General features: G+C 42.8%; 1 protein-coding gene across 2 annotated transcripts; it reads right to left on the bottom strand.

Moving 5' to 3' along the window:
* Window positions 1–280: 280 nt before the first annotated feature.
* Window positions 281–12,442, bottom strand: dclre1a (DNA cross-link repair 1A (PSO2 homolog, S. cerevisiae)). 2 transcript variants are annotated; one of them, XR_005446975.1, is made up of 10 exons: window positions 11,805–12,442; window positions 9,441–10,868; window positions 9,168–9,301; window positions 8,099–8,217; window positions 7,131–7,274; window positions 6,698–6,843; window positions 3,428–3,582; window positions 2,866–2,942; window positions 2,353–2,494; window positions 736–869 (listed from the first exon to the last, which is right to left on the bottom strand). XR_005446975.1 is itself a non-coding variant. In XM_038735237.1 (9 exons), exons 1-9 carry the CDS (start codon window positions 12,226–12,228, stop codon window positions 703–705), a joined length of 2,859 nt encoding a protein of 952 aa, XP_038591165.1. In that variant the 5' UTR covers window positions 12,229–12,436; the 3' UTR covers window positions 281–702. The 2 variants fall into 2 exon arrangements, 1 of the variants encoding a protein (XP_038591165.1); XM_038735237.1 differs by lacking the exon at window positions 2,866–2,942 and having other exon boundaries at window positions 281–869; window positions 11,805–12,436.
* Between the last annotated feature and the right edge of the window lie 39 nt (window positions 12,443–12,481).

The following is a 12,481-nucleotide window of genomic DNA, read 5'->3' as shown; positions in this document are numbered from 1 at the left end:
CACAACAGTGGAAGTCCTCCATAACACTATGTTTGCTGAAGAGGCCTTGAGGGGGGTTGCACAAATCTATCAGTAAGAATCATTTGAATGGCAGAGATGTCATTTTGATGTACAGTAGCAGTGAAAATCCACGATACAACCTTGAAAACCAACGACTGTGCCAAGTTAAAGAGAAAAAAAAAAGCGCTTGTGTTGAATCTGGTGTACAATGAATGTTCTTGACATCACAAGTATTGTAAACAGGTTAATATTGTAAAAAAGTAAAATGGAGGTACAAGTGTTAAGAACGTTAAAAATTTATTTTTTCAGCATATAATTTAGATTTCATAGAAAATACAATAAATTGCACCATATCAAAGCTGCACTTGCAGCACATTGTTGACAAACAAGGCTACCAGTGGAAGTAGCCAGAGCAGACAGGAACACATACATTTAATCCAGCGCCAATGTATAATACTTCTGGATGAGACAGATACATTTCCTGTTCACCTACCTCATAAAAACTCGTTGATCTGCATTGGAATGCTAACTCAGTAGCCTGAGGCAAGAAACTTCAATAAAAATAATACAATGAGTAGTGTTGAAATAAAGTTGTTCACCATGGTCATACAGCATTTCAAGTATTAAGTATCAATTGATTGCACATATTACCAAAGAGGCGATTTAGAGGCCAGCTGCAAACACAGTTTACCAGAAAATAAGCTACAGTTTAGCTTTGGTTTCCTTGAGCCACTCGCTAAAACACTTCTCCATAGCTTTCCTGCTATCCCAGCTGCCATTGTTGACTGTAGGGATGATCTTGAGGGGCTGGAGCCACTGGACAAAACGCTTCAACTCCAGAAAGCTGCTGTGTTCGCTGTATGGGATTCCTGGCAATGAAATAAAAAGGAGTGTCATCATCATGTCCCTAAACGTTAAAGTTGCTGAAAGCTTAAAGACGAACCCCCCCTTAACAGGGTATATTTAAGTGTGGGTTGTAAATATCTCAATATTCTTTTTATTAAGACGACAAGTCCTATAGGGGAAGAATCCGGTAGTGGTTTATAACTTAACCAGAGGGACTTTTCAGACATGATTTAATCGGCTCCTTTGCTTTGATATTTTTCTTCCAAATTTCTTCAATAATAAAACATCAAGCTCAGTGAATACAGAGGTTTTGTTCGAGGTAAAACCTTGTCATGGAGCCAGATGTCTCAAAGTATGGGTGAGTCAGAGAGCCACAGGCTCAGACATTTCCACTTTGATGGAACAAGGCAGATTTCAGATGCTGAAACATTAAGACAATCAAAACGACTTCCCTTTGTTTCGAGGTGAGAATACGAAGACATCTTGTGACTCCTGCAGAAAGCTGCTGCCACTTGTTTGTTCCCCCTTTCGCCTCTCTACAGGTTTGATGTGCTACGCCACTTTAAAACTGATCTCGCTGAAACTAAACCTACTCAAGTATACAGACAATCCTCCCAAATGCAGAGAATATTAGAAGCGGTAGCAGCATATGGCTGGAAAAGGCAAGGAGGGGGAGGAGATCAACACAAGACAAAAGAGAGCACAAATTGGCTTCTGCCTGACTGACAAACTGCTGAGGAGGAAGAAATTACACGCATCACAAAAGCCTCTAGCTGGTGATTGTAGGTTACAGGCCAGATGGCTGATGCTGTTGATGGATCCTTTAAGAACATGAAACGGGACACAAGGAAAACAGGCTAAATTTGCAGTGGCAAATAAAGTCATGACCCATTTCAGTACCTGGGTTTAATGCTAGGCTACCGTCCAGCAGTGTGGTCCATGAATGAGACCCAGCATGCTCCTGATTATATTCCTTCTCATCACCAAGCTGAAATAACCGATAACTGAGCCATAGTCCATTGTTCATTCTAACTCCTGACTCGCCCTCCCCTCCACCTCTCTTTGCCTAAAGAGGGAGCTTTAGGCTAAAGGCAACAATGTGATGAACATTCATGTTTTTGGCAGGAGAAAAATGCTGCTTGTGATTGAGTCTCAGCAGTGTGTGGCAATATGACAAGATTATTTACCATTATAAGCTTCTGGTCAGTAAAAATGAATAGAATGAGTAAAAAAAGTGCATTTTCTCGGGGCATTAACAGCTTCAATACCGCCAACCTTGCAGAAGAAAAACGCAGTTAACCTAATTTATACTGCAAAGTAAAGGATATACTATTGATTTGCATTCACCATTCCTCCTCACTTGAGATTCTTTAGCATATTTTTATGCCTTATAACGGAATATTCATGGTTTTCTTTGCTGACACCCTCATGTGAGAGTGTATGTTATTCCTTCTGACAAATACCTGTCCTAAAACATGTCAGCAAAAAAAAAATATTAGTGCGTACCATAGATGGAGATGTTGCCACTGATCTGAGGCTGAATATCGTCCACTGATTTCACCTGCTGGCTGAAGGTCCAGCCTGTGGGCTTGAAGGCCACCAGCCGATCGTACCGTCCTGCAAAGCGTGCCAGGTGATCCTGCAGTTTCTGGAGACAAGATGAGGGTGACGTAAAAGTGAGGAAGGAAAATAAAAAGTGAGCATAATTTCACATTTTGTCACATGAACTGATATGCGTTGTTATAGGTTGGTGTTGCTACAAGGAAAGCTGCCAAACCTCCAAAAGTGAAAAACAAGTTTTAATTTGTTTTCATCAATCTCTTGTTTGCTGGCTGATATAAGCAAAACAGATTATTCACAATTTGCTTTTGCACAAAAGTTAAAAGTAAACATTTAACAAAATATGAGATTTATACAGTTTTATTTCAAGGTGACTGTCGAAGTTGTAGTAGGTCTTCTTGATAAAAATTTGCTTAAATGCTCCCAACTCAAACAAAAAAAAAAGGTCTCGATACAAACCTAAACTGCATTAATTTCCCCCAAGTCAGCCTCTCTGTGCCTAGTGATGCTTGAATTATGCCAACACCGGGGCTTATCTGTGGTTATACAGATGGCAAATGTAAATGATTTAGTCCCTTTAGAGAGATGTGCTTGGTCATCATAATTAACATTTCCTAATTATTTTAACTCTTGTGATGGGTGCTTTGCTATGAAGAGACCATAAGCTGAATAAAATGAGTGCGCGCATATCAAAATGATCTGTCCATAAACAGTCCTTGCAGTATCACAGTGTGTTACTAAATTAGCTTGTTCTATCCCCCTTCATCTCACTAAGTAGCTCGTATGATTAAATTGTCAAACTCATCCAAATACATGGACCTACATTCAGTGAATATATAAAGTAACTGCCTGAGGGACATAAGTCTGATGAGATATCTTTGCTAGTTGTTTTACTCTAATCACTGATGTACTCTGTTTCCTAAACATGCTCCTATAATAGGACGTTTTCTTATACTTCTGACGGCACAGAGTCCCACCATATTAACTGTTCTTTTCAGATTAGTTAAACTGTTTCACCTACTTTGAAGGAGAGCTGCATCATGGGAAGCACATGGACCTGGGCTGCCTTCCAGTCAGTGGTAATACGTTGTGAGACTTGCTCCGACTCCAGACAGCACATGGTGTTGTATTTGTCTCTAGAGAGGCACACTTTACACCCCAGGGCCTCTGCCAGTGCTACGAATGAAGCAGAACAAGGTCTGGGTAAGAACCAGGAATGTGCAGAATCCAGCCTTTTCATTTTAAGTGTGTACTTGCAGTTAAGAACCCCCTGTTGTTACCACCCCCCCAACAATTTGTACATTACAGGATTAACTTGCTCCAAAAAACTCCAGCCCAGTATTTTACTATACACCAACTTCACTGAACACATTGTACCAACTGTTACCTGTGGAATGACAAAAACAAACTGGATTTATTTTATCATGTGTACTACCTTGTGGAGTGTGTGTTTAGGAGCACAAATACATACAGTCATTTGAACCAGCTGTGATTTTTTCCCCCCTGTGTTCCAATTTCATGCAGAGCTTGTTGAAGTAAATGGTGATTACAGAATGAACGAATGTTGTTCACTGTGAAGACATTGGTTTTTGATTGCTTCACCAAAAGTGGAACAGACCATTATTCGTGCGTCACCAGAACGTCCTAACATGGAGGCGAGTAGTCCACTCGTCTCCACGTTTTGGACAACACAAAGCGAGCGGATTTAGAAACACATTTACTTTGTGTGCCACAGTTTGTGTTGGTGGTAACGCCTTACAAGTAATATTACTATTTCCACGATGAATTGGATTACAGTGTCATTTGCAGTTAATATAATTAGCCATCAAAAACACTTCATTTGTCACCTTGTCTAATTATCAGACGGATTTCAATCCCAGACCCCAATTTGTTTTTCACCCGAAGAAATAACTTATGAGAAACAATGCAAAATTGTATTTTTTATTCTCACTACTTTGTTTTTGGTAAGTATAAGGATGGCCAGAAAGGATCTATGGTATGTGCGGTCAGTGATCAATCTCACACACACACACACACACACACACACACACACACACGTTCCTCTATCCCTGTGGGGACATCTCCTTGACATAATGCGTTTCCTAACCCCTTACCCTAATCATCACAACTACATTCCTTTTTTATTTATTTATTTTTTTAAACCTGGTCTGTCCAGCAGCCTGGTATAGAGTATGATGAGCTGGATACCATATTGTGCTAGACAGATTTTACTTTAACAAGAGTGTATTAATATACTCCTTTGTTTTATGTATTGATTTGTCACCGGGCCGGACAGGGGGGCAGACATGGGGATGGGGGAACACAAACAGACAGAACATAGAAAGGACAACACCTGCAAGAGAAGGGGGATGGAAGGTGGGGACAACAGGGAATAGCAGAGGGAAACACCAATTGCAGAAAGCAACGAAACCTGCAATAGAACCGAGAGGGGTGCTTGGGGAGGAGAAAAAATAAATAAAATAAAAAACATAGGCCAGTGCTCCCCCCCCCCCCACCCAGCACCCCACCGCCGTGCAGCGATCAACCAAAACGCACGAATGCCACACAATAAACATCAATGCACAAGTGACGAGCCCCCAGGCCGCCTTGCAACACCAGCCAAACCAGCAACGAGGCAAAATGTACTAGCTCAGCTGCATGCCACCACCAACCCACCCACCCATCAAGGGCCGAGAACTCCAGGCACAAGCCCAGAATAAACCGGAGCACAGCCCTGCCCCGCACCCACACTGCACATCCCGAAAACTAACTTTATACTTCAGTATTCAGAGGGGTCCAACAATTGACCGACAGAAATGGGGAAGCATGGATCCGAGGCCAACGAAGCAAACTGGTCCCTCCAAGCCAACGAGGAAATACCTCCCCCGGATTACAATGCACAAACTAAACGCCCAGCAGCCATTCAGAGACCCTGCACAGGGAAGGGAAAAAAAAAACAAAAAAAACAAAAACCACAATGCATCAACAGTCGACCCACAATCCCACCGCAGCCCTCCAAACCGCATCAACCCACGCAGCGCCCAGAGACTCCCACCCCTAGTAGCCAGGGCACAGGGGGTCATCTGGGGGCTACAATGGTCCTCCCCACTGGGACCAGATTCCTGACTGGCTCCATCATTCAGTCCCATCTCCCACCCCCCTAAGCAGGAGCAGGAGGACTCCAGGTCCCTCAAGCCCAGGGCTTATAGCAAGAGCTCCTCTAGCACCGGCAGCACCCCAGAGTCAGAGACAACCCCGGCCAGCCCCCCCAGCACGCAGACCTGCCCCAGAGGTTCCAAAACCCCGAGCCCCAGACCCCCACACACCCGAGGCAGATCAGCGCAGCCCCGACCCAAAGCCCAACAATCCCCCGCCCTCGCCAGGGCCCCTCTGGCAGCCCCACTGCCACCCCCACACCTCACCGTTCCCACACAATCAGGAGCACTCGAACACCACCAGGTTATCAGAGCTGGCACACCTAGGGGCAGGAATCTCCCGGCACCCCATGACTCAACCCGACCACGATCCAGAGGGCCGCAGCGTGACCACAAAACCACCATCGACACACCCCATAACACAATCCTTCCCCACACAGGATCCCCGTACAACCACAAAGCATCCAGTCACAACTACATTCCTAACTTTAGCCCTTACCCTAAAACAAAAAGTCAGCAACTATAGTGGAACCGCAGTTTTTGGACCCCATGAACATAGCATAACAAGCCCACACATGCCTGCCCAAAAATGAGGCAACAGAGATACCCTGATTTCTGGACGTGCGGTTGCTCTCAATAGTAATGAAATTACTAAGTGAATTAGTATAATTAGTGCTATAACTTTTGAGGATTAAGCCTCAACTGCCTCCACTCTAAATGCAAACATATACCAAATCTGAATATTCATTATTTGCTGCATCCCACCTATAGTCATCATCAAAACATCCTATAATATTAAGGTCAGGTCTTATGGTATCATGAAAAAAAGTTCAAGTTGCAGCTGTAAGTTAAATTTTAATTTCACTTTAAACATGCTCCTCTTTGACTTGAGAAAATTGTTTTTGATTTATGAAAACATTTTTAAAAAACAAAAAAAACAAACAAAAAAAACCAGTTTATTAATTTAACATTTATTAATTTGAGAACATTTTTAAAAAACCCACCAACCTCAAAAAGCAAAACTAGATTACTCTCAATAATTTGTTGATGGTCTGCCAAGTCATGACCAAATTTATGTCACATGGATCCTCGAGGCCAAGCAGATACTAAAAGTATAATTTCAACTAAACACTCACCCAGAAAGACCTTCTCTTTTCCTACTGAGTAGGATCCACACACCACAAGTGTACGGGGGTTGAGCGTCACCAATTCAAAAGCTGTGCTGGCTGCAAAGTTGATGGCCTCTTGCTGTCTGGGGAAAGTGTACTCAGGGCTGCAGTAGCTACAGGGATAAGAGAACTTACATTGAAAATCTGAGTTTCCTCAGGGCTTCTGCTTCACATGTACAAAGTTCCATGCTTGGGAGGACAGAAGATGGAGTAAGATCAAAGTACAGAAGACACATTTTAGCTAATATCGATCCACATTGGCTGAGAAGAGTGTTATTTACAATAACCACCCATAAAAGGTCACACACACAAAGCTGAGAGCAGTGCAATATAAGCACAGCATTTCAGTAACCTCACTGGTACATTCAGCATATATGAGTGGAGACAGACAGGTACTGACGTGGTGTCCAGGTAGAGCGTCTGCACCCTGCAGCTGAGTAACTCAGGGTAGGTCTCCATTGAGGGATCAGCTCTGAAGTCTCCGGTGTGGAGGACTGTCTGTCCATCGGGCAGGAAGAACAGCAGCATGGCAGCTCCTGGACAACTGAAAGAATGGAAAAAGACAGGGGGTGAGGGTGAATATATGAAAATACAGGAAGCATGTGTTGTGTGAGGGGCAGCGCGGCTGTGCAGTGGTTAGTACTGTCGCCTCAAATGTCAAAGACATGCAGGCTAGGTTAATTGGTGTCTCTGAAATTGTCCTTTAGGTGTGGATGTGAGTGGTTGTCAATGTGTGGCCCTGCGATGGACTGGCGACCTGTCCAGGGTGTACCCTGCCTTTCGTGCGATGTACGCTGGGATTGGCTCCAGCCCCCCGCGACCTTGTGTGCTGTTGTGTATGGATGGTGTTGTGTGAGGAGCTAGGATGAGCATCTTCCCTTGACTATCAACGGAGGTGTGGTCAATAATGTAGATAGATATATTAATATAGATTATAGAGTAGTGACAGGCCATCACAGATGTTGGTATAGTTTGCTTCAATTCAAAAGTAATGGTTTTATCTTTCAAAAAACAGCCGACTGAAGAAAAAGCCCCATCTCATGTTAGAGTTTCCATAATACACACCTATTGGTATTCCTCAGTGAAAAAAAAACAATCTAGTTAGTTAGCTTGGGGCAGTCTGAATTTGAAATTAGTGTCAGACATTTGACTGAAATTCAATCTGCCTCAGTGTCCTTGCTTAAAATGCTTGTTTTAAACTTTTACAATAATGAGCTTTTTTATGGTCCCGCTATTAGTGTGTGCCACTCCCTTGAGTGTTCTTCAGCAGAGCCTGTTAAGAAGCCATCCAGCAGCTGAAAACAAGCACACCTTTGGCGGCTGGTCCTTTCTAACGATGAAGCACTCGCTCCAGACAAACCGACTCACTGATTGGCGTCCAGGAGGATGACTGTGATTCCATCCACAGTGACCCGGGTGTTCATGGGAAGGATGTGGACATACTGCTCTGCCACCTTCAGCTTGCTCTTCACCAGGTTCCCTGTAATCTGTCCAGGAGATGCAGCCGTCAGCCAACACATGTGTTTATGGTTTACGTACATACAGTGATGCAGCAGTGGCAGCCACGAAAGCTAGGAAGTGCTAAAAAAGGTAAATATCACAACATATTTACCTTGGAAATAATGAATCTACTTAAATAATCTCAGCTTCTTATGGATGAGCTGTTCATTGAGTATAATCACCCATAAAACCCTTGAAAATCGTATCTAATTTCACTTTCTGGGCTGTGACCCACCTAGCGTCAAAGTTGAATTTCAGTGACCTACCAAAGAAACAAAACCCCCAATGGAGTCCCAATCAGTCCAAGTCTGTTTTTAGTTGTAATCCCAGGAGAACACACACTACACTGTGATAAACCATGACCCATTTGACAGGAGAATTTACATAATAGCTATCCTCTTTCACCAATATATTTTTTCCTAGTCAATTTATATTGGGCTATTGTAATTAGTTTCATAGGTATGTTCTTAAACATCCTACTGAGATAAAGTAGAAAATGTACAATACCTAATGCAACATGCGTCTAATCTGAAAGGGCAATATAAAGTTTGAATTAAACATGTATACATCTATACCTGAATTCATCCAATTTATAGCTTAATTCAAATACCTTTCATGCTTGCAATATTTCCACAGTGAAAAGGTTAGACAAAAAGACCAACTGAGACCCAGATAAACTATACGTCTTGCATGTTAAGTGTTTTAATCCAAAATGGTCTTCAAATTGCCACCAACACGGTTAGAGCCACTCACACATTGGTATTCAGCAAGATAACAAATGGATCAGGCATTTATGCTATGAATTCTGTGCAAGAGAGCACCTGGGAAGAGGACAGCCATTTGTTTACTACACAAAGCTGCAGAAGTAGCAAACCTGGCACACCGTCCCTTCCTTTTCTTGTATGAATTAGGAGACTGTAAAATGAACTTGACTTACTCTGTTACAGTAGATTGAAAGTGTGGAATTCTTGGTCAACCCTCCGTAGTGGTCTGAGTGGAAATGTGTAAGGAAGTAGGCAGTGATTCCCTGAATCTCTCCGTACTGAAAGGCATCTATGACAAACTTTGTGCCTGGGTAAAATTTGTACACACAAAAACACCCCCTGTAAGTAAGTAACTACGTACTTACTTCATTCATTCATTCTCACACCCACACACATCTTATACATTCAATGCAGCAATCATATATGACACAAGGTCAATCACTGACCTGGAATCTTCTTGTAGAAGGGACAACGTGGTAACACTACTTCTCCATCAGCGTTCCCTCTGTTCCACCTTCTTCCTCTCCATCGTCTGGTCCTACCTTTCCCTGTTTCTCCCAAAGCATCCACCACGTTACTACTGTCAGTCACTGTGCCCTGTGAGCCGTCCGCGTTTGTGTCAGCCTTACTTTTCCTTTGCCTGTCCTTCCTGTCTCTCCTTTGCCGCCTCGGTCCTGAGTTTTCACCAAATGTTGGAATAGAGGTGGTGCTGACTTCATCTGCTCCACACTCAGCCTCTTTCTCCTTCTCCTTGAGGGGTTTGAGGCCAAAAAACACCCCAATGTCCGTCTGCTTCAGACAGGAGGCCTGACCTGCCTTTCTGCTGCCCTTCTGAGGCGGCATGGTGTGAGATCTTTGGACAACAGGGGTTTGTGTTGAAGGCACTTGAGAAGAAGTTGCGTGAGGTTGCTGTGATTGACTACTGCAGGCGTTTTTTGAATTTTTGAAATGCTGGCTATTTGAGCTTAGAGTTTCTCTGAGGTGCTCTAAAACAATACTTTGCGGAGACTGAATACTGCTCATACATGGACTGACAGCACTGGTAGATCTACTACGAGCTTCTTTTTCAGCTGTGGAATCAGCTCTATTTTCAGCAACTGTAGAAGCATCTAGCTGACTGGTGGGCGATAACGAGGTAACTGACTCCAGCTGGGTGTTTAAGGAATCAGGCTCGTTTACCTGCACATTATTGGTTTCCAAATGATTAACAAATTCAGTGAGGAGCTCGTCTTCGCTTGAGAATCCGTCACTGAACAGCAACACCGAGTCTTCAGCCTTGTTTTCAAATGCATCGTTATTAAAAAGGGCTTTACTACATCCGCTAATTTTGATTTCAGTCTCTGCAGGGAACTCAGAAAGAGGAGAATAGGATATTGCGTCGCTGTTGTCAAGGGAAGGTTCACTCTTGGGTAAACCTTCACAAGCTTGTTGTTCACTCTCTGCCTTGACAGGAGTGGATGAAACCTCTGCTCTACTTTCCTGGGAAGCACTGACAGACTTTTGCCTTTTAGTAAAGGAAGACCAACCTTTCTTTTTCTTAAAATCCTCTGGGCCAGGTGAGCGCAGTAAAAGTAGGCCATTTGTAAGTTTAGAAGGTGTTCCAGTGTGACTCTTGTGAGGGGAGACACTCTGACTGGATAAGACTGAAAGACTGAGAGCGCTATCCTGTGAAGTCTCTAAAATAGAGCTATCCAGCTCGTTGTTTATCAGTCCTGGGAGACAACTAAAGCCGGCCTTGCCGCTGGTTTCGGCCTGTTGGGACAAGCTCAGGAGGGCTGTGTCACGGTTTGCTCGACTGTGGGCCAGGAGCATATGGTTGAATTTCTTGTAATGGTTTGGAATGATGGAGGAGCACTGGAGGCCTTCTGGACACTCTGTGTGAACAAATATAACACAAAGAAATTAGGTTTATCAGCAGGGTACAAAATGGTAAGTGTTCAAAGCACCTGAATACAAAATCTGCAAAAGTCTTTAAAGTGCCTTTTTTTTTTTTTTTTAACGAGCACAACACTGATTTTACACATCAGCTTACTCGTCACGAAAAGTAATCAGCGAATTGTGCAAACTCTGCTGTGGCTTTCAGAAGCTTTCTAAAGAAAATAACACTGATCAAAGTTTTCTTGAATTGGGCTTTAAAAGCAGGTGTTACAAATTGGGGATGTGGACTTTGAAAGATAAAGCATTTACTAGTCAGAGAGGATCTAATGCAAACAAATACAGACACCTCACATCAGCCAGTCCACCTTTCTCCGTAATTAAACCCAGGTTTAATGAGTACAGTGCTCTATTGTCAATGTACATTATTTTTAACCCTCGCATGACCGTCTCTGAATTTATACAACCTTCTTGAGTTCAGATGACATGAACGCTCACTCAGTGGTTAACATGGGAATCTCTTCCATCTCTACCATCCATCCCATTTGTTACAGAATTATTATAAAGTACAACTAACAATGTGTTTTATTCGTGGTATCTACTGTATAATGTATAAAATAAGAATTATTTCCTCCATTGACAGTCACCATGCGTGCATCTGAATGCAGGAAAACGGGTGTTTAAAAGCAGACCATGGGTCAACAAATACATACATTTGGATAATTTGATGAGGGGTTTCTGATGTGAATGCTGTTATTTATTGTTTTTTCCATATCCAAATCGGTCTAAGGACAGAGGGTGCAGACTGTAAAGCCTTGAGGCAAATTGGGATTTGTAAAATTGGGCTAAGAAAATTTGCTTGACATTAACTTTTATTTAGTTGGTATCAAGTTTATCATTTTTTAGATTTAGTATTGCAGTATGGATGTCTGTACCTTTGCATGTGTCCCTGGGGGTGTCAAGACACTCAGCAACATGCCATCTTTGAGTCTGTACCACCAAAATAGAAAACGGCATCTGACACATGGGGCAAAAGTCTCCAGAGGATGGTCCCTTGGCAGCCGCACAGTCTGTTTGCACTGTGTGATTTGTTGGAGATGAATGTGATGGTAGATTGTGTGCCTCCAAACAATTAGGTCCGTCTATGTTAATAACAACAGTACTACATTCTCCATTTTCAGCTGTCTTGACTTTCCTGTCAGGTGACTTGACTGAGAGAGACGTGTCTCTCTTGGAGGATTTTCTGGAAGGACATCTTCTTTTAGTCACAGTTGCAGGCTGCGATTCGTGTCTCTTCTTTTTCTTCTGTAGAGGTTTATACTCCCAAATGTCATTTTCGGAGTCTTCCTTCTGTGACATTTGGAGGAAAAGAAAGGGAGACGTACCTAACGTTGCCCAACGACGTCCTCAAAAACTAATAAACGTTACAGTAGACTAACAACTAACGCTAACTGTCTTTGATATTGTGAGGATAACTGTCGCTGCGAAGACCTTCCCATGATTAATATTAACCATATGTAAGTTAGCAATAATGGAGCATAATTTCCTCTTCAGCTACATACTGTAAGGTTCACAGACATGTTAGCGTTTACCGCCACAGTACAGCAATATA

The sequence above is a fragment of the Micropterus salmoides genome, unplaced genomic scaffold (genome assembly GCF_014851395.1).
Source record: "Micropterus salmoides isolate LMB-PRFRI ecotype aquatic unplaced genomic scaffold, ASM1485139v1 Ms_hic_scaffold_21, whole genome shotgun sequence".
Taxonomy (NCBI): domain Eukaryota; kingdom Metazoa; phylum Chordata; class Actinopteri; order Centrarchiformes; family Centrarchidae; genus Micropterus; species Micropterus salmoides.
The sequence above is the reverse complement of the archived record's forward strand: the minus strand, read 5'-3'. Positions and strand labels throughout refer to the sequence as shown.

What these genes read in the sequence shown, in the direction of transcription:
- dclre1a (XM_038735237.1), bottom strand. Translation starts at nt 12,228, where the DNA reads ATGTCACAGAAGGAAGACTCCGAAAATGACATTTGGGAGTATAAACCT. An exon ending in TTTCAATCTACTGTAACAGA is followed by an intron (nt 8,218 to 9,167) that starts GTAAGTCAAGTT and finishes TCTCCTGGACAG; the next exon opens with ATTACAGGGAACCTGGTGAA. An exon ending in ACGCTCTACCTGGACACCAC is followed by an intron (nt 6,844 to 7,130) that starts GTCAGTACCTGT and finishes TTATCCCTGTAG; the next exon opens with CTACTGCAGCCCTGAGTACA.